This window comes from Equus caballus, chromosome 18 (assembly GCF_041296265.1).
Source record: "Equus caballus isolate H_3958 breed thoroughbred chromosome 18, TB-T2T, whole genome shotgun sequence".
In the NCBI taxonomy this organism is placed as follows: Eukaryota; Metazoa; Chordata; class Mammalia; order Perissodactyla; family Equidae; genus Equus; species Equus caballus.
Genome location: NC_091701.1, coordinates 15,748,925 through 15,772,066, shown reverse-complemented (window position 1 = coordinate 15,772,066; position 23,142 = coordinate 15,748,925). Strand labels below are relative to the sequence as shown.

General features: G+C 34.8%; 1 protein-coding gene and 1 pseudogene across 4 annotated transcripts in view; one reads left to right on the top strand and one right to left on the bottom strand.

Annotated features, from left to right (window-relative positions):
• LOC138918758 (protein FosB pseudogene) overlaps nucleotides 1-6,968 on the bottom strand; it is a 34,055-nt pseudogene extending 27,087 nt beyond the window's left edge.
• DPP10 (dipeptidyl peptidase like 10) overlaps nucleotides 1-23,142 on the top strand; it is a 1,231,994-nt gene that overhangs the window by 917,245 nt on the left and 291,607 nt on the right. For all 4 annotated transcript variants that reach the window (XM_070241800.1, XM_003363234.5, XM_070241801.1 and 1 more), the window contains one exon: nucleotides 15,781-15,875. In XM_070241800.1, the coding sequence (XP_070097901.1) occupies nucleotides 15,781-15,875 (95 nt within the window). The remainder of the gene's footprint in view (nucleotides 1-15,780; nucleotides 15,876-23,142) is intronic.

Sequence of the window (23,142 nt, the reverse complement as noted above, 5' to 3'; positions counted from 1 at the left end):
TTAGAAATAACTAATAGAAGAAACATTGAAAAGTTCACAAATCTATAGAAGTGAAAGAACAAACTCTTAAACAACTAATAGATCAAGGCAGAAATCACAAGGGAGAGTAAAACATACTTAGAGACGAGTGAAAATGAGAACACACCATGCCTCTAAAATGCATGGGATGCAGCAAAAGCAGTGGTAAGAGAGAAATTTGTAGCAATAAACATTTACATTAAAAAAGAAGAAAGCTCTCAGATCAACAACCTAACAATAATTTAAGGAACTGGATAAAGAAGAAAAACTAAATCCAAAGCCAGCAGAAGAAAGGAAATCATAAAGATTAGAGCTGAAAAAAATAAAATAAAGAATGGAAAATCAATAGGGAAAACCAATGAAACCAAAAAGTCATTCCTTAAAATGATCAACAAAATTGACAAACCTTTAAATAGATGGACTAAGAAGAAAAGAGAAAAGATTCAAATTACTAAAACCAGAAATCTAAGTGGGGGCATTACTATGATTCCACAGAAATAAAAAGGATCTAAGAGAGTACCATGAACAACTGTACATCAATGAATTGGATAACTTAGATGAAGTGTACAAATTTCTAAAAACATAAAACCTATCAATACTAAATCATGAAAAAATCGAAAATCTTAATAGAGCTATACTAGTAAGAGAACTGAATCAAAACTCTCCCAACAAAGAAAAGCCCTGGACCTTATTGATTCACTGGTGAATTCTACCACATTTAAAAAAGAAATATCACCAATCCTGAAAGATGTTAAAGAAGATATGAATAAATGAAAAGATATCCCATATTCATGGATTGGAAGACTTAATATTGTTAAGATGTCATTACTACCCAAAGTGATTTACAGATTCAGTTCAGCAATTTTTTTGGCAGAAGAGAAAAACCCATCCTAAAATTCATATGGAATCACAAGGGACTCTGAATAGCCAAAAGACTCCTGAAAAAGGAGGACAAAGTTGGAGGACTCACATTGCTTGATTTCAGAAATTATTACAAGGCTATAGTAATCAAAACAGTGTGGTACTGGCATAAAGAAAGACATATGTACAATGGAATACAAAGGAAAATCCAGAAATAAACCCTCACATATATGGTCAAATGATTTTGGACAAGGGTGCCAAGAATGTTCAGTGGGGAAAGGACAATCTTTTTGACAAATGATACTGGGAAAGCTGGATATCAATATGCAAAATATGGAAGTTGCACACCTATCTAATACCATATACAAACATTAACTCAAAATGGAAAGATGACCTAAATTGAAGACTTGAAACTTTAAAACTCTTACAAGAAAACATAGTACAAAAGCTTCACGACATTGGATTTGGCAATGATTTCTTTAATAGGACAGAAAAGCACAGATGAACAAAAGAAAAATCAAGCAACTTGGACTTCCTGAGAATTAAAAACATTTGTGCATCAAAAGACACTATCAATGGTAAAAAGGCAGCCCACAGAATGGGGAAAAACATTTACAAACCATGTATCTGATAAGGGGTCAATAATCCAGAATATTTAGAGAACTCCTAAAACTCAACAACAACAACAAAACCAACAACCAAATTCAAAAATGGGCAAAGAGGGGCTAGCCAATGGCCTAGTGGTTGGGTTCACATGCTCTACTTTGGTGGCCTGGGGTTCATGGGTTTGGATCCTGGGCAAGGACCGACACACCACTCATCAAACCATGCTTTGGTGGCATCCCACATACAAAATAGAGGAAGATTAACACAGATGTTAGCTCAGGGCCAATCTTCTTCACAAAAAAAAGGGGGGGGCAAAGAACTTGAATAGACCTTTTCCAAGATATACAAATGGCCAGTAAATACCTGAAAAGATGCACGACATCGCTAACTATTAGTGACATGCAAATCAAAACCACAATAAAGTATCACCTTATACTCATTAGGATGATTGCTATCTAAAATCAATAAATAAAAAGGGTTGGTAAGGATGTGGAGAATTTGAAACCCTTGAGCACTGTTGGTGGGAATGTGAAAGGGTATAGCCATTGTGTAAAACGGTATGGTCGTTTCTCAAAGAATTAAACATGGAATTATCATATGAAACAGAAATTCCACTTCTGGGTCTATCCCCAAAAGAATTGCAATCAGGGACTTGAAAAGATATTTGTACATCCATGTTCATAGCAGCATTATTCACAATAACTAAAACATGGTAACAACTCAGGTTTTCACTGATGGATGAATGGAAAGGAAAATGTGAGTATATACATACCTTGGAATATCATTCATCTCAAAAGGAAGGAAATTCTGGTGACCAGCCCAGTGGTACAGTGGTTAAGTTCACACATTATGCTTTTGTGGCCCAAGATTTGCCAGTTCAGATCCTGGACATGGACCTACGCACTGCTTGTCAAGCCATGCTGTGGCAGGTATCCCACATATAAAGCAGAGGAAGGTGGGCACAGTTGTTAGCTCAGGGCCAGTCTTCCTCAGCAAAACGAGGAGGATTGGCAGCAGATGTTAGCTCAGGGCTAATCTTCCTCAAAAAATAAATAAATAAATAAAAAGGAAGGAAGTTCTGATCAATGCCAAGAAAAATAAACCAGTCAAGAATACAAATACTGTATGATTCCACTTACATGAGATCCTTAGAGCAGTCAAAATCATAGAGAAAGAAAGCGGAAAAATCATAGAGACAGAAAGTGCAATGGTGATTGTCAGGGGCAGGGGAAAGAGGGGATTGGAGAGTTATTGCTTAATGAATACAGAATTTCGGTATTGCAAGATCCAAAGAGTTCTAGAGATGGATGATGGTAATGGTTGCACAGTGAGTGTTGTTAATACACTGAACTGTACACTTAAAAGTTGAGATGGTAAATTTTATGAGTATTTCACCATAATAAAAAAGTATCTTGCATAGAAAGTTGTATAAATAGGATGTTGATGATTTTTTAATCTTTTGGAATTAATTAAAGAATCATTTTTTAATGTAAAGAAACTACATAATTACTTTTTAAGTAGACAAGCACATATATTCATCTTTGATATGATGGCTTGGGGTCTAGTGTAAGAGCAGGAGGACTAGGTCAAGCTTTCTCCAGCCTCCTGATTCCCCTTGACCCTTTAGAGGTGATCACTGTGTCCTCGCTGAGCTTCAGAGGTGGGTTTGGCTGCACCTGTAAAGCAGGGACTAGCTCCACTGTTAGCCAGATGCTGCTGGCTGCTACCTTGGTTTCTGACAAGATTCTGACAGCTGATGCTGACAAGGCTGAAAGAAGCAGTAGCGTGTACTCTGCAGAATAGACATGGAGGCACGTTCTCCTGAATTTGCCATGTTCGGTCCTCAGTTATTTCCCATAAAGGAACATTGCAAGGACTTTCCAGAACTGCCCCTTCCCTGCTGCCTCTGTGTGCTACAGGTCAGGGCACCAGCCAGCACTGGGTGGGCCGTGCGCTGGAAGGAGATAGAGACCAGGTAGTAGCATTCCCTGAAGCAGCCATTTCAACTTTCGTTGTGGAATTGTGTTTAAAGTCTGTCTCCCATTAGAATTCTGGCTCCACCATTCTCCTAATTGTATAATGTCGGTCCAGTTAATTAAGTTCCCTGAGGCTCAATTTTCTCGTATGCAAAAAGGGCCATTATTGTGAAAATTAAATAAGTAAAAATTTCTAACACAATGCCTTTCCTATTGCAGATGTTAATAAATGGTCATTGTTGTTTTTTAATGTACCACATAACGACTTTATTTTATTTTACTGACTAGATTCTAGGTGCCTTTTTCTTCCCCTTCATATCTCCTAGGAGCATGGTAAACACTTAACAAATAGTTGATTGACTATTCTCATCATAGATTGAAAAGTTGTGTGTATTATCTTGTTACTTGTTTTATCGGAACGCTTTGATAAGGACAAAAATAATAGTGCTTATTTTCTTAATCGTATTTGCATCTGTGAACACAGTTATCTACTAGTTTATTGTATTTGTGCTTCCAGCTGTGCCCCAGAGCAAAAGTTACGACAGTAAAATATAGGTGAACTGAGGTGAGATCTGCAGATTGTGGCTTTTGTCTGCTTAATGATGTATACCGTAAGTGTCATATTAGGAAGGGGGACAAGAAGGTTCACCTTTTTGAAGCAGAAACGTAATGTTCAGTGCAAAGAACCTCATATCATGTTTTCTAAAAGATCATAGGAGACAAAAAAAAAGGTGAAATACAATCCTTAGGGAGAGACGTCTGTTCTCTCTGATTCTTTCACTCACTTTAAACTTGGAGAAGCAAAGCAAAGTTGACAGTTTAACTCTTGTGTTTTGTCAGGCCTACATCTTTAGCTCTTGCATAAAAGTGAGCAAGCTGCCATCTGTACAAACAGGTGGCTTGAATTAAAAAAGATACTGAGTATTAGAAATCATATTTGGAGAGATGGTAAAGAATGGAGAATTTGAGAAAACCCAGAGCACCTTTTTAGTAAGATGAGAAATATGAACCATCAACTGTGTCTAAGGTAGAAAACAAAGTGTGGAAATATTTGTCCAAAAAGGCTCTAAGCGCCTGCATGCTTCATATTTTCTTGTAGTAATTCTGTCGTCAGTGAGCTCATCCCAAGGAGCAGATAGGGCACTGTTACCCTTGTGCCTCACTCAACGGTGACTGCGGCTCAACAGAGGCCATCTTGGAAATTCTAGCAGAGAAGACACCTTGTGTCATAACATACCTAAGTTGTTGCTCACCTATGACTTAATTCTATTTCTATGGATTTTCCTATTTGGACGTTTCTTACACATTGAATTAGACAATATGTGACTCTTTTGACTAGCTTCTTTCAGTTAGATTGTTCTCAGGGCTCATCCTTCTTGTAGTGTGTATCATTATTTCATTCCTTTTTATTGACAAATAATATACCATTGTATGGATTTACTACCTTTGTTTATTAATATATCAGCTCATGACATTGCCTTGGTTTCCATTCATCATTGGCTTTGAATCTTAATCTCTTCTTCTTTTTTTTTATCTTATCATTATTGGGTGAGTAATTAACCCTTGGGACTTCACTCTATTCTCCTTGCCTAGTTGTCATCAAATTTATTTGATGATTACACAGTACTCAAAATGGGGGGATTTAGACATTAATTCAATGAGATATATAAATACTAACCATATACTCAGTTCTATTCTAAATAATATAGTAAATAAGGAAATTTGAATATTTCCTTCTCAAGAGAAGCATGAACTTTTCTTTTTTTTGAGAAAGATTAGCTCTGAGCTAACTACTGCCAGTCCTCCTCTTTTTTGCTGAGGAAGCCTGGCCCTGAGCTAACATCCGTGCCCACCTTCCTCTACTTTATATGTGGGATGCCTCCCACAGCATGGCTTGCCAAGCAGTACCATGTCGGCACCTGGAATCTGAACAAGTGAACCCCAGGCCACCGAGAAGCGGAACGTGCGAACTTAACCACTGCGCCACGGGGCCGGCCCTGCACTTTTTAATGGTTAATGACAATATCTGATAGTAGTAAAGATGGAATATACGTGAAGTGGAGAATTTTAAAAATGTTAACTAATTCACCATAATCAACATTGCTACTTCCATCATCAACAAACCCAGGATCACTTTTTGAGCCCATAGTCTGTACAAGATATGGCATTTTTTTACATTCATTAGAGTATTTTATATTCAAACAATTTATTTGGAGCATGTTTTTTTTTTCATATTTCAGATGACAAAAGTAGATTATAGATAGCTAATGTAACCAGTCCAAAAATGAAATGCTTAGGAAGTAGAAGAGTCAGATTTTATTTCAAGTGTATAAAACATAATCTTTCTTTCATTTGTATATATATCACACTATATATGCTTATATATACATATACACACTATATTATGCATATATATAGCTTATACAATATTGTCTGGAAAGGACTCATGGTGGAGAGGTGGAACTTGAACTTACCCATGATGTTTAGTATTCAAGATTTGGTTAATCATGATCAGAGGTGGGGTTGGAATCAGTAGTTTGAGGAAAATAACCACAGTGATAAAAAGCATACTTACTGTGATGATGTTATAACACTAAGTGATTGATTTTAAATAGTATGTTTAGAGTTTATCCTTATTGGCAAGAATCATTTGTAAATTCAATCTGTTCCTTGGCAAATCTGATAACTCTTAACAACTCAACAGGAGACATGAAACTTTGATGAAGATTTGTGATTCTTCCAGGGCATACATCTACATCTCCTCAGCAGTCTCAGGCTGATCTCCTGCCAACATGTTTTTCCCCTCTCAGTAGACTACACATCCTGGCAACAGCACATATTCCTCCTGGCAGACTTCCCCAATGCACCACAGAAGTCTTATGATTTCAGGCAAAGTCATTTTTCTCTAGGGAAAGCATGACTTCGAAATATGACAGCACTCCAAACAAACTGGAAAATTTTCTCAGAATTTTAGCAGTTACTAAGATATATTTCCTTTTATGAATCCATTCTTCTGCCACCAAGTACTTACACACACACACGTATACACCTACATGTGCACACATGCACACACAGTTATAATCAATTGTGCTGCACTATCTTGCATGATGAAATGCCGGTTTATGATAAGTTTGGATAGGCATTGTTTTTGTTGTAAGTAACATCCTTCATAAGTATAATCAATCATCAACAATTCATAGACACTGTGTAATACATCTGTTGTCTGTTTCACTTAACCAACCTTTACCCTTTTCTGACATCTATGAAATAATTTCTTTCTTAAAAATCAACACATATCCAACCCTTAGCCAGTCTGGGCATGAAGTTTAGTCCTGTGCATGTTAGTACACTGCATATCCCTAACCCAGGACAAAATTGCTTACCTGGCCCAACCAGGACCAGTGAGAGCAACAAATCTCTGATTGAGGATCCTGGAAAAAGAATCTTAATTTTTTCCTGTTGGGCTTGAAAGTGAGAGGGTGAAAAGTGTCTAGGTGCTATCGTCATCTTTGATTGTGAAGGGAAAGCTTGTCTGAATGGAGCAATCTAAAGGAAATCTGTAAGATAGTACCCATGCCCCTGATAACATCATTTCAACCATTGTATCAAGTTGTACCTGAAGCCAAACATACAATACAGTACCTTTTTGGGTTAATTTGGGTTGAGGGTTCAGATACTTGAAATGGAAATTGTCCTTTACTTTTATCCCACCGCCTCCGCTGAAATAGAAAATGGTCACAATGACTTATCCATGTATTCTTATATGATCAATCTTCTTCTAAGAACATAAATTTGTATAATAGCTGTTTATAGGTTTATAGTTAGATAAATTACAGCCTAGGCATATGACAAAATATGATTAAACCCATTATACAACTTGGACTCATCAGCATTTTTCTTTAATCAACTGAGTTTTTCTTATAAACTTTAACACTGTTTTAAAAAAAGGCTAAATATGCTTAAGAAGTGATTTCATCCAATCTCGGAAACAAAAACCTATTGCCCAAAGTGATTGCATTTCCACTGAACTTACCCATAGAAGTAACTATAGTTTTCTGATAAAGGTAATCATTCTATAAGTATTTTAATATATTTTATATTTCCCTTATTCATCCCAAGATCTGATTGTCTTGGATTTTGTGAATTTTTAATCATTCTTCTTGTCACTTATTTCAATGTTGTTTCTGTTTAAATCAATGTACTACTTCCGTTTTATTCAACTAAGTCAATTTCCTATTCAATTAAGTCTTACCTCATGGTTCAATTATATCCTTCTTGTAGTTCAGTGATCAATTTTATTCCCTAAAGATTTAATTGAAAAATGCAGAAATTGGTAAAGGCATGCCATTACACATGTGAAGAGTCACAGCATCTGTTGTTTAGATGTGTGAATTAGTTTGTCAGATAACAAAATTTCTCAGTGCTACTTTGTGACACTATGTTCAGGGCTACAACGTCCACATTTCCTTTTTGCGCATTTTAAATATTGCCACTTTTTCTCTTCTATATGTCCAATTATCATGTTTCAATTTATTTTTCTTTCTATAATGTCAATTTGGACCAAAAGTATTAGGCATTTGAAATAGCAAATGGAGAATTTTTAATGAAGGGTAAAATACCTAATCTATCATTTTAAGAGAAGATAAAAGGATGTAAACCATGGTATACAATGAGATCTCAACTGTGTGTTGTGGAAGGAAACATTAAAATTTTCGCAGTTATTCTTACTTGATATGTTCGTAGTATACAAGTTTTCTATGATATATATGTACATTACTTTATAAGTAGAAAAATCAAAAATTTACTGTCTTTGATACCATATGCCTTTTGTTTTCTCATCTTGAGTGTGTTGATATTAAGCATGACTATGAAAACATTTCCATAGGATAATAAAATCTACCTAAGATGAGCTGTCACTGGATAGGCAAAGGTAATGGATTCATCTGTCTATTTAACTGAAAGACCAATGGCAAGACATTGCATCTTGATAAGGGCATAGCCTTATCAAAGATATTGGAGAGTAAACATATTTGTCAGTGGGACAATGTCAATAGGTAATGGAAATTGACTAAAGTGCATGGATTGGCCAGGAAGAATCCAAGGAGGATAACAAAATGGCTAAGCGATGGATGGTTAAGTACGCCTAGACTGATGTTTAAATGGTGGAATTCAGAGCTTCAAATGGCAGTCAATGGTGCAGAATCAAAGCACAAATTGGATGTGTCGGGTTAATGGTCATATTGAGTTTCTAATTTACAGGTTTAATGCAAGATTATTTGATTTATGATTAAGATAATTAAGTTTCTCTATGAAATTTGAGGCCATTTTATTTGTGAGGTAGAAATTAATACTAAAATTATAACCTTGAGAGAAAAGGAGGAGATGTTTAGAACTGAAGAGGGATAGCTTTTAAGTGAGTGTGAAGGGTCTGAGATTTCACTCTACTTGCAAACTAACATATACAAAAACATGAGGCCTTTGGATCAGAGGCAAAGAGAGTTTACTACAGCAATAGACAAATCACCACAGGGCAATGTGATAAGGGCCTGTTGGTACCTTCACATACAGTGTTGTGACTTACAGGAGTGGCAGCCCAAAATAAGAAAACTCTCATCTTGTCTAAGATTGTTGGTGACTTGCCTGTTCTCCAAAAGTACATTTGAAGGCTGAGATCTGCCCAGTTTAATTTTTTCAGAATGAGAAAAAGAGTTGTCAAGTTAGTGGCTGGCTAAAACCAAAACAAAATTAGAGGAGAGAGGAGTGATTTAGATATATGCCTAGCCACTTAGTTTTCTCTCTATATTTTACAGTTTATGCGTTACTTTAAAATAAGCTCTATTCTTTGCATGTGTCACTGCAGTGTAGACATCTAGACATTTAGGATCGTGGAAACACAACTACTGTTTATGTTCATTTTACATGAGACGTTCAGTGAAATGAAAGCATGGATCTGTTTATGTGTTCCCATTGCCTGTTGACTTTGGTAGACTGGACCACTCAAGCAGAGATAGTTGAGTCTATGAGTCTGAAGTTAAGAAAACTTTTGGTAAAGCCCTAGTGACTTATGAAGGTTTTAACTGAAGACAGTTAAGAACTAGTTACAAGTGGTACTTATGCTACTGCTGTGCAAATAAACATTCTGGTATGAAGAGATATTTGAAATTCAAGAGAGGAGTGTTTTATTTTCCTCTTATCCTCACTTTGTTGCAAATAATCTGAAGAATGAAATGACCATGTGAAAATTGATACCATTCATATTTTAGATACAAATGAAAAAACATAGCTTAGTTAAATGGCCATCAACTGTTCCATTTTTGAGCCTGGAAAGGGCTCTTTATCACAGGAAGTGCCATTCATAGGACTGACACTTCCATATAAAATAGTGATGATTACTTACAATTATCATGACTTTTAAATGAGGATGGCCTTTATTCTGGTTACTTTTTAGGAAAATTCATTTATTTTGTACACCTAACTTTATCCTATTTACCAAGAATTCAAATCATTGTAAGGCTCATGCCAGATTGGAAAGTAAAAACTCTTTTGAGTATATAGATATTTTGGACATCTGGAAGAAGATTATTCTAGTGACATAGCAGAATCAGTGATTAAAGTAAAATTTTTAAATATAGTAAGTACAAAATATGTTCTTTTAAGGAAGCAAACAATTAACAGTCTAACACAGAGGTCAGTAAACTTTTTCTTTAAAGGACCATAAAGTAAATATCTTAGGCTTGGTGAGCCATATTGTCTCTGTTGTAACTACTGAAATCTGCCACTGTAGTGTGAAAGCAGCTGTAGACAACATTTAAATGGATAAACAAATAAACATGGTTGTGGGCCAAATTTGGACAACAGTCATAGCCAGAGTTTGCCAAATTCTGGTCTAGCACACTAAACTAACTCTGTCTCACTCTCCCTCTCTATATATAGTTAATATGTATACAAATTTAATATATTTAATTAATATTATATTAAATTATTAAAGTTATGTTAAATATTTTATTTGATACTGTAATTAAATTATTAAAATATGGCTCATATAATGTATATTAATTTAATTAGCTTTGATTAACTTATATTGATTTGTAATCTAATTTATGATTTACTCCCAGAACATTATGAAAGTAGGTTCTCTAAATTTAGATTTCCAAGATCGTAGGAAGGAAAAGTTATTCTAACACTTTTTTAAATAGTAAGGAAGACTTCATTCAAGACTGCTAGAGTAGAGGAGAGACTATTGCAATAGCAGGAGAGAGACTGAATTCAACTCTGGGTACAGTACAGACACCTGGGGATTTGTAGCCAAGGAGCAGAATGAGGGGAACAGTGGGTGGAAAATCACTAAGAAGACGTGTCAAGGGGTAGGGGCATTCTTGCTAAACTGACCTAGCAGGATTCTTGCTAAAGGCAGGCCAAGGTGGAGGCTGAGTCAAGAAGAGAGATCAGAAGAACTTAATTAAATTTTGGTTAAGGAGGGAGTCTTTGTCACTAGTGCTAAATGTATTTCTAAATAAATTATAACAGTGAAAAAATGAAATATGAATGATAAATGTGTTGAGAAAAGTATTTGTTGAGATCTTTTGATGGGATAGGTGCCATATTATATACTATAGAAGTTACAAATTGCTGAATGCTGGCACTCCCACAATACCACCAAAATAATCTTTAAACATGAGAAAACACAAATAAGTTTATTGCTCTCTTTGGTAAAGGAGATCACTGGCTTGACTAAGAGTGAGCACTGTATGGGAAAGGAAGGGCAAAGGAGGGGTGTTTATGAGGTTTTGGGGATCTAGTCTGACAGGTCTTTCAACAAGCAGTGTTGATAGGATGGGGTGCAGTTTGTGTTGTAAGAGTTTCGGCTTGGTGAATTTATGGAGGTGAGGGTTTCGGAGAGGCTCTTGAATAGTAAACAGTCATTCAGCTGGGCTCTGTATTGTTCTTAAAAAAGGATATTTTACTGTAGTAAGCATTAGTTGAGTAGTCTATTTTTCAAGTAAATGGGATTTCAGAAGTTTCCTGAAAAAAACGATGAGGTTATTGGCAAACTCATCTTCCTGACAAGAATTTCCTGAAATATTAAAGTCATATTAATGCAGACAGTTGAATAGTAAACTAATGTTAATGTAGACAGTTAGATGTGTGGATGTGGATAGTTTCGGTTCTGAAGAGAACAAGAAATAGACCCTTTCTTGAGTTAATAAAGTAATTGATACTGAAAATAAGCACACCAAAACTAAGTAAAAATAGACAGTAAAAATTTTTGAAAGCAATTGTATGCTTAAATATTAAATGACTGGCATAAGAGTTCAGAAAAAAGAGAGATTGAGTGAGAACTTTAGAAGTCTTTGGAATTTAACAATGCTTTGGAAAAGGTGAAAAATCTGAATAGTACCTGGCCATTTGTTAGTGGGTATCATAAGCAAAATTGAGTGGGAGTGAAGTCTGAGATATGTGGACAGCTGTAAACAATAGATGACTTGGGCTATTATAGGGTATCAGGAGATAATAACTATGTAAATATATGTTGAAGCCACACAGTGAGTAACCTGAGTGCCAGACTTTGACTTTATACTTTATTATTAGGAAGCCATGAGTTTTTGTGGAGCATGTGAGAGAATACGAAGTTTTGTGTGGAATGTATCAGGCTGTATGATAGGACTAAACTCGAGGCATAGAGAACACTTAAAAAACTAAAACAATCTTCCAAGTGAGAGGTTATATAGAATATTCATATAGGAGATGAAGAGATAGAGAAGATGTAGTGAACATAAGTGTGTGTATATATTTGGAACTTTGAGAGAGGGTGTAGTCAAAAATATAAGGAGTTTAATTTTAATCTACTGAGTTTTGTGCATCTGCAAGACATTTGTGTGATCTAGCATAGAATTGGAGATATCAAACTGACATATGAGAGGGGTCAGGACTTGAATTGACAGTTTAAGAATAAATATAGGAAGATCTGAGTAGAAAGGATTGCTCATAGAATAGCAGTTAGAAAAAAATTAAAGCTCACAGCTGAGCTTTGAAAGATATCTCTCTTTAGATAGGTGTTTAGATTGTTCGGGATTGTTGGACACAGAGAGGCAACCATCTTGAAGTGTCTTAGGTAAACAGTTGTTTTATAATTAAGAAATTGGGTCAATTGTGGGAGCTTATGGTTCAGATAAATTAATTTTCATCAAGTTCCTGAAAAAAGAAATTGTTTTTGTACTGATTTACAGCTTTATCTTTATGAGCAAGAATTTGCAAGAACTAAAAGTAAAATCTTACGGATGTAGGCTGCTTTGGTTCTGGGTCCTGAAGTTGAGATGGGTGCAGAGGCCTCCATTCTCAGTTTCAGTAGCAAATTGGGAACTGAACTGTAATGTGATGTGCTTTGCTAGCTGCTTTGTGTGGAAGAGGTATAAAATAAAAGGTTGCATTTAACTGAAAGATCTTAAACTAGGGTATGCTATTACGTTTTCCCTTTTGTTAGAAAAATTATGGAAAAAGGGATTGCACAGAAATGACAGAAATAATCATTTAGGAAGACAGACGCTAAAAATACATTCATGGAGCTCAGGATGGAGAGGCTAGACAGTGCTTCTATCTTGTCACACCTTTTTATTTGGAAAACCTGAATTGACTGTATGTTCAGGATAATTGATCCAACTTTCAATGAACTGCAAAGGAAGAAAGATTATTTAATCAAAGTACTGTACAGACACACATAATACTATGTTTTAAGAATGATTCTACCTTAATCTTCTTGTGTTAATGCACTTTACTCATTGATCTAATTCACTCATATTTCATTACCTAATATTAAACAAAATATGAGGTGACAGTTTTGAAGTATAGTTCCAGAGAATAATTTAATAATAAGAGTTTCAAAACTGGGAGATTCCACCAGTGATTATAAATCAAAACTGGGAGATTCCACCAGTGATTATAAATCAAACCATAAAGTAGGATAAATATGAGATCCAGAAGACCCTATTTTAAAGAACAGAAAAAAAATCAAAGAGAATTAATAAAGGCAGATATTAGATGCTTTTAAAATAATTCATGCAGAAATCTGTACTAAATATTGTTAGCGAGTTAGCCTTGAATTAAAAAAAAAGCTTCTCCTACTAATGCAACATTTAAAGTCTAATAGTAAAATTTACAAGAGTGCAGCTCTAGAGGTATTTATAAATCTCAAATCTCTGTAGATTTTCTCAAGTTTAAATAATTACCCAATAAAATATACTTAAAAAATGTTAAATGTAGTCTTTATCTTCTCAAACAAGCTTCACTTTCTTCTACTTTGGTTCTAAAGGAAATAAAAACTAATTTTCCTTATTCCACCACTAATACAATCATCACCTGGTGGGGTTTTCTCTTACTTTGAGAGATTAAGGGGCTCTATGTTACCCTATCTCTTCCATTGAAGAGGAACTAGCATTTATAATAGCATTGCTCTTTAAACTCTTCTTTCTCCCTGAGCCCACAGACTTCATCCCTATTTAGAATTCTGCAGTGTGCTTGCCCTCTGGGAGAAGAACCACTCATTTAGTGGCTTTTGCTATATTTATCTCCACGGTGCAGTAGAAGGGGGAAAATCCTTGTTCTCTTAATTTACTGGGAAACTCTAACAGGATGACTTGTTGAGGAGTGCTATTTGGCTTTTCTTGCTAATCTATGATGGTAATGTTCATCAATATCAAGAAAAGGTCTAGAATTTAGAATATCAAGAAAAATAACAGAGAGGGTTGGTTGGGGTTGGACTATTAATTCTAGCAAGCACTAATTGAGAGCAGGAAGGCAGGAGACCAGAATCAACTGGCAAGACGAAATGAGTCATAACATGTTCAGAAGGTAACAATGCCTTATTTTATATCACATAGAACTATCTTTCAATCCATACAGTCCACTTCAGATAGTAACTTGGAAATCTTTCTGCGTCTCTTTTCCTTCTTTTTTAAAACACTATTTGTCTTTCCCTGTCACTCAGGCCACAGTTCCAACATGTCACTGTCCCCATGTGATTAAGGTTAAGAAGGATTACGGGCCATCTGTGCCATTTCTGACTGCAAAAGGAGGGTCATATTGGACACTCAGTCTTCTGAATGAAACACTGAAGAAACACAAACATTTTTTTCTAGTATTGATTGCTTCTCATTGTATAACTTCTAGGTGTTACTAGTTGAAATAGCTAAAGAACAGTCTGAAAATCTTGCTTTGCCAAAAGTGTCAGACATTTCCACATAATCTTCATAACCCACCATGCGGTATTTGTTTACCATTATACAAATGAAGACATCCAGGTTCTGAAAGGTTTTACCTTATATAACATCATTCACCATGAAGAGTGGACCCAATCCCCTTCGATACAGCCTTTTTTCCAAGGATGAGCATGGGTTAGGGAGGTGCAATATCATAGAAAAGGTTAGAATTAAGTAAAACTGGAAAGGAACTTATCATTTTTTTTAAAAAAAGAAAGAAAGCACTTAAGACTGCTTTTATTTAGGTGTTTTCCCTTTTATATATACAGTTTTTACATATAACATTTTTAACTCGTGAGTATCCTCTGTGGCAATTTTCCCTCAGGTTGATATTTTTGGTCTAAGATATCCTTAAGATGATTTAATTTCCTGATGAATGTGGCCGAATTTAACTTAAAACATATGTAAAATCAGCAGCCGTCCAGAAGTAAGGCAATGATTTAAAATGAAGACATCTTTCTCTTAGAGTTGACAAAGTAGACACAACAGTATACTAACAGTGTCAGAAATCTTGATCTGTGACCACACAAGCCAGATAAAATACCAGACAACATTCTCAACCCAAAGGAGGGAGAGGTTGAATAGGAATTGAGTGGTGATAGGACTGGATACATGAAAAAGTATGCATGAGGGTGGATCATTATGACAACCCTTAGTATTGGGTAAAGTTACGGTTAGCTGGCATCCTTTGTTATAAGTTTAGCTAGATCACTAATAAGTAACAGGTTACTTTGGAAACTGGAGACACTTCTCGCTGTTCCGTCTTTCTCATCTCAGAATAGGCAGCAGATTGCCCATATTTTAATTAATTTTAATATTAATAAACCCGGAGTCTCGGTGGCCCTTTCACTAACCCTGTTTTCATTGCACAATAGATTGTGTGCTAGGCCAGCTTCCTGATCATTGAAGAGAATTAATGCGAGCCAAGTAGAGAAATCTGCTCAGGTTATTAGGGGCTAACAATGATTGTTCTAATGTCTCTGTTTATTATACACATTTTCTCCTCTACAGTTATTATATTACCTAGTCAATGTGTTTGTCTATTGTTAATATCTTTGTTGTTACAGATACAGATGTGGTGTATAAAAGCGAGAATGGACATGTCATTAAACTGAATATAGAAACAAATGATACCACATTATTATTGGAAAACACAACTTTTGTAAGTAATGAATAATTAATTTATGCATTTCGGTATTGTTTAGAATGCTCTCTAGGTGTACATAACTTTCTTTTCTTCAGCTCCAGCACTTGCAAACCATTTCCGGTGAAAAGTTAAGTCTGGAATATCATTAGAATCAGTAGATCTATTGGTAGAAAGTACCCATGTGACGCTCTGCTTCATTTTCTTCCCATTTATCCTCTTTAGTAAATGAGTGCATGCTTCCAGAAATAGTAATTGTTTTTTAGAATGAATATTTCTTCCAATATTTTCTATGTAAGATTAGTCATACAAATGCCAAGATTTAAAAAACAATAGTCTAAGGTAAGTTATCATTAACGTTTTCTTCCCCTTTACTTTTCATTCTTCCTGACTTCTTTCTCATTCCCTTGTGGTTTTCCAGATCAAGCAGAAGGCAGGCTTTCTAAAACTGGCCTTTCACCGGGGTTGATGTGTTTTACTTTAATAATTTAGGATTCTATCAGTACCATTTTCCTACTCCAGAATCATTGGTTAGCCCAATGTTCAAATAACTGAGTGCATTTATTTTGCTGTTATAAAAAAATATGAACTACTGTCTTTCTCGTAAATTCAGTCCTCTTAAGGTTAGAGTTAGCTATTACCTATTGAGTAGTGATAATGAATAAACTGTTGCAAATTTTCAAATTCTAGCTATCAAACACCACTGAAAAATAGTGCACAGTTATTTGTTCACTCTTTTATATAATCAAAGATTCAATATATTTCCTATTAGATAGCTCATATGATACAAACAAAAACATAAACAAGACCCCAGAAGATTTTCTACACAAATTAAATCCATGAGCAAATCATCAGCTGCCTTGTTTACTTATTCCTACTTGTACATTTGGAATAGACATTTAGTCTTCATGTTTATTATGGGATGGCCAGGTGGAAGAAATGGACTGAAAGTTTCTGTTGTTTATTGTTTTTACATATTAAGAAAAAGTGGTCATTGAAATCATGAAGTGATTATGTAGGTATATATCTATTAGGTTAAATTAAACTCACCAGCTGAAGTACCTTAGCAATTAGGTCAGTAAGTAATAGAGAATAATGGCATTTTTGGTTTAAACTAATGGGTTAATTCACAAGTATTAGAGGAACAGCTACTCTGAATGCGACACTTTACAGCACTTGTGGAATGCCAAGGTTGTATAAGGTATATCGCTCACTTTCTAAGAATATGGATTTCCTTGGGAGAGATAACATTAACGCTCATGAAAAAGTTTAATAAACAGTATAGAGCACTATCTGTTATTTTTTAATTGGAAGGTCCTTAGAGATACTAGAGAAGAGGCTAAGGAATCATTGAGAAATGCTGAAATCAATGGAAAAGAACCCCTCAATAGAAGGGAGTTCGGGAGGCAGAAAGCAAGAATTGGTAATGCGGAGAGGGTATGCTAATGATTACTGATTAAAGTCAATGTGAATTGATTTTTGATAAAATTAGTTTGGGGAACAAAATGAAATTCATTTTCAATTTTCTTTCCTTTATAGTAAAGTATCATTTTTGTTGGGGAGTATAGGCCTGCAATGGCCACACACTTAGATTAGCTGTACACACTCAATATATGAATACTTGCTTATGTGACTGTTCCTTACTGATTATTCTCTTACACAGGCTAATGAGGTCTTCTGTCTGCTCACAAATTATGCGTTTTTTTCCACATTTATCCCTTGCTTTCTTTGCCTCTATGATACAAAAGAAAAGCAAAAAAGAAACAAAAACAAGCAAAACTGTTTGGTTTTTATTGCAGTATCCCAATTCTTTTGTGGGTACTTCACACCACATCCATCTTATCTTATTGTGGTTTTCTCCATGTGCTAATTAATATCTTTGTCCTTGTGTTTAATCTTTTAAAATCCTTTTGAGGTCTCTTTCTACTCTCTTCTATGTAGGCTATGACTCTTAATTACCACAGAGTCATATTTAGCAAATATTCTAATTTACTGATCTTCTAAGATTCACTGCCTCCTAAAGACATTTATCTCACAACACAGATAATTAAGCAATTTATAACTCCTAGAGGTGTCAGAATTCAATGGGCTGGGAGACGGGGTGGATAAAGGATTGGAGTGTGGCATATATTTGCAACTAGTTGACCCAAAACTGCAAACAAAAATGCAAAATACCATGATTCTTGATGATTTTAGAGAACTTATTTAATCATTTCCTCCCAACTTCAAGATAGTATTATTAACTACAGTTGTGTTTTTAAAGCTCATGTTAGGCTACAGTCTTGACTTACTTGATTTGACTTACTTTCTCTCCCAGGCCATTCTTATTGAAGCATAAGAATTTTGTTCATTGTGCAGTTTTTTCTTTGGGCAATTACCAATATTTTAATTACAAGCATAATTAATTGGATCAGATCTCTATAAAAAGCTTTGTAATAAAATGTGCCAAATCAATTGAAAGAATAAGCATATTATCGATAAAAATGTAATAACAGAATGGCTCATTATTTAATAAGATGTAGTCTGGTAAAATGTGACCATCAATTTATTTTAAAATTTAAGATAATAGCACATTGTCATTTCCCTGCTTAAACACATTTTAAATATGAATAGTGGGTACTTTTAGCTGTGTAATCCTGGTTAGCAGACTATGAGCAACAATCTTATTGGGCATGGTTGCCAAAAATAAAACAAAAGTAAATCATTGTTCTGAGATAATTGTCTTAAGGCATCCTTTTGCTTTGAGTGTAGGTGGATTTCTAATGAAGGAGCAAATTAAAGGGTATATAACTTTTTAAAGGAGAGTTATGTGAAAGAAGTGATTTAGCCCCAAAACTGCTCTTAATCATTTCTAAGTGTTTCGAAATGTTATCTCTTAAAGCCAGAACTATTTCAAACAAAAGCTCATTCACAGTGACAATAAGGAAAATGTTTCGCAAGTATTAGCTGTACTTTTTCTGCTGTCAATAAATTGAATATCACCAGTGGTCTTGGCAGAAAACACTAACAGCCATAAATAGTTCTAACAAATCACTTTTTGAAATTAGAAAGAAACTGTAAACATGGGTCCCAGCCATGTGCTTAAACATTGTTAAGGTTAAAAAAAAAAAGGGCACATGCACTAATATGGAAAGAGATGATGGATAGATAAGAATTTTACAACTCTTTGATTCTGAAAATCTGTAAGCTTTTAAAAACATGCTATAAAAATAGCCTAAAACAGAGGGGGGAAATTCATATATGGTAGCAGAATGATTCCAAAGAAAATGTTAGCTACACATTTTTGCTTCAATTGTCTATTAATAGGCCATTACAAAATAGTTAGGTGACCAGGAATATTAATTGACTTATCATGCATAGAGATGGCTTCCATTTGTTTGCATGCCAGCATGGTATTTTATTTGTTCTGCCACTGGGTATGTGGGGGGAGAGAGGTAGAGCAAACTTTTTGTACCATTATGAAATCAATAAACTTATTTTCTGGTTCATGTTTGGGGAAATAGGTGTCTTATGAAAAAATACAATGGAACAAGTAAAGAATTGTTAGATAAAGGCTCCCCAAATTTTACCTCTTACAATTTGACATAAAGAAAGGTTATCAGATATTTCTGACTTGCCAAGTGGCCTCATATGCTAGCTATAATCATGGAGAATTTGCTATATTTTTAAGATCTGGCCTTAGCAGTCTATGTTGGTACCCCAGTAGTGATTGACATCAATAGTGTAACTGATGCTGATGACCATGAAATCATAGGAACTGTACACTTATGCATGCGGCTGTGTGCATGACAGTACAGTATCTTTCTTTCTTTGGACCAGTGTTTCTCAATTAGGAAGACTTTTGCCATCAGGAGACATTTGGCAACTCTGGAGACAGTCTTGATTGTTATGGCTGGAGGTGAGGAGTTTGCCATGGGAATCTAGTGAGTAGAGATAAGGGATGCCACTAAACATTCTACAATGCTTAAGATAGCTCCTCACAGCAAAGAATTATCCAGCTGAAGATATTAACAGTGCCAAACTTGAGATATCCTGTTCTAGACAGATACAAAAGAAATCATGGGATGATTGAAAGTTTCCCTAATGAAATGAAGATGAGTGAAGGGAAGTTGAGTAGACAAGAATCGAGCTTGGGGGTAGCAGGAATAGCTTGAGACAAGGAACAGTGTTTAGAAACACTGAAAGGATGCTAGTGTGACTGGAGCAGCACAAGGAAATGGAAGCCAGACGAAGTTGGAAAGATAGTTAGGGGCCAGATCATGCAGGTCATGGTGATGGATTATTAAAGATAATCAGATTTGCTTTTTGAAACAAAGATCTCTCTGTTGAAGTTGAAGAATAAATTAAAATTGAAAGGTGTGGCTCAGGAGAGTACAAATAAAGACACTATTGGAGGGACCTAGGCTTGAGATCATAAGAAGATAGACCTGGGCAGTGGCAGTGGAGATTGAAAGAAGTGAAAAGATTTGAAAGGTAATAATAGGTAAAGAGAAGGCAACAGGATGGGTATGGGGGTTTTACAAAGGAGATGTCAAGGACAATGCTTGGTATTTTGAATGTGTGGCTTAATGGATAGGGGAGTTAACCACTGAGATGGGGAATCTTGAGCAAAAATCAGGTTTGAGGGTCTGGTTGGATGAAACTATCTGTTAAACCATGTTTAGGAAATAAGTGGGGATATCTATCAAGCATTATTTAGGACAAGTTCCTTGATTAAAATGTTAAAATTAAAACTTTAATTTTCAGAGTCAAATAGATGGTTGATATAATTGATTAATTCCCTTGTAGCAGTCCCTTAGAAATCCAGAAATATGAAAGCTTATTCAAAGACAATTTTTTGTTAGATTTTGATTGAGTGGTTATTGATACATTTTTACATCTTCAATTAAAATTCCCACAAGTTTATAAAGTTCTTAAGAGAAGAGGCCAACCAAGCCTTAGTCAACTTCATGTCTTCAGTGGCTACAGCAATGACAGCATAGAACAAATTATACACTTAGTGCACATTTTATAAAGTAATTATATTTATTTTCTTTTCCATAGCATTATTTATGTAAATATTTGATTAAGAGAAGCCCATGAAAGAATGTAGGAGAAAAAGGAGAGCTAATTAAGTCTCCTAAAATTTGAATCAGCTACAAAGTAAAGTAAGTTGTAAACAAAAATAATTATTTTCCCCAGCAACTAAAGGAGTGAGCCCTTGAGATTGCACACAAGTAAAGAGATGCTCTGATTACTGAAATGAATAATATTTATTTTCAGAAAACATCAAAGGACAGAAAACAATTACCTGATTCTTCACATCTTTTTTTATTTTTTAAACATTGTTAATTTGTAGTATATTAAAAAATGTATATAAATGTAGGAAGAAGCTTTATTTCATCCTCAAATTTATTCATTGCTTGCTAGACATTGAAAGAAATAGTTCTTACACCTTAGTTTCTGTAAAATCTATTCATCTCTTAATTAACTGACATTTATATAATAAGTAAAATGACTTGTAACTGTCATTTTTTTCCAGTTTTTGGCTAATGGGAGAAACAGAGCTGAATTAAAGTTTAATTTAACTATTTGGAAAGAAATTAGAGCATGGTAATTGCACTAACTCCTTTTGACTTTATCACATTACTCTTCACTTTCATTTTTTTCCAATTTCCTCCTCTTTCTCTTTCTCCTCTCTCTCTCTCTCTCGTTTGTAACAGCTTTATTGGGATATATTTCTCATAGCATAATCTTCACCCATTCTAAGTGTACAGTTTAGTGGCTTTTAGTGTATTCACAAAGTTGTGCAACCAGCAACACAATCTAATTTTAGAACATTTTCATCTGCCCCAAAAGAAACCTGTATACATGAGCAGCCGTTCTCCATCCTTATCTCTTCGTCCATAGCAGCGGCAACTACTAATCTTTGTGTTGCTATAGACTTGTGTGTTCTGCACATTTCAAATAAATGAAATATACAATGTGGTCTTTTAATGACTGGCTTCTTTCTCTTAGCATAATGTGCTCAAGGTTCATCTATGTTTTAGGAAGTATCAACACTTCCTTCTTTCTTATGTCCATTATATGAATATAGCACATTTTGTTTGTTCATTCATTAGTTTATGGACATTTGAGTTGTTTCACTTTTGGGCTATTATGAATACTGCTGCTGTGAACATTTGTATACAAGTTTTGTGTAAGCACAAGTTTTCATTCCTCTTGACCTATTTCCACTTTGGAGGAGAATTCTGGGTCATATGGTAACTCTATGTTTAGCGTTTTGAAGAACGGTACAATTATTTTCCGAGGTGATTGCTCTTATTTACCTTCCAGCAGCAGTATAAGAGGAGCCAAATTTCTTCACATCCTAGTCAATGTTTATCTTTGTCTGTCTTTTTGATTTTAGCCATCTGAGCGTGTGTGAAGTGGTATCTCATTGTAGCTTTGATTTGCATTTCCTTAATTAATGGTAGACATCTTTTCATGTGCTTATTATCCATTTGCATATCTTCTTTGGAGAAGGTTTTGTTAAAATCCATTGCCCATTTTTTAATTGGGCTCTTTTTCTTTTTATTGATGAATTTTAAGTGTTCTTATATATCCAAAATACAAGTTTCTTGTCAGATATAAAATTTGCAAATATTTTCTCTCAAGTGTGTTGCCTTTCACTATTTGGGTAGCTTTCTTTGAGGCAGAAAATATTTTTTAATTTTGATGAAGTCAAATTAATCTTTTTTAAAATTTTATCTTATGCACTTTGTTGTTAATCTAAGAAACTATTGCCTAACCCAAGATCATGAAAACTGACTCTTATGTTTTTACCTAAGAGTATTATAGTTTTGTTCTTACATTTCGTTCTATGACTCATTTTGAGGTAATTTTGCATATAATGTGAGGTAGGGAGTCCAGATTTTTTCTTTTCCACATGGATATCCAGTTGGTCATGCAACATTGCTTGGAAAAACTATTCTTTCCCCACTGAATGTTTTTGGTATTCTTGTGAAATATCAATTGACCCCCAAATATATGGATTTATTTCTGTACTCTGAGTTCTGTTAATCTGTGTGTCTGCCCTTATGCTAGTGCTACAGTCTTGATTACTGGAGCTTTGTAATAAGACTTCAAATCAAAAGGTGTGAGTCCTTGAACTTTGTCCTTCTTTTTCAAGATTGTTTTGAATATTATGGGTTCCTTGTATTTCCATATGAATGTTAAGATCAACTGGTAATTTTTTTTCAGAAAAAAAGGAAGCTGGGATTTTGATAGAGATTTTGTTGATTCTGTAGGTCAATTTGGGAAATAT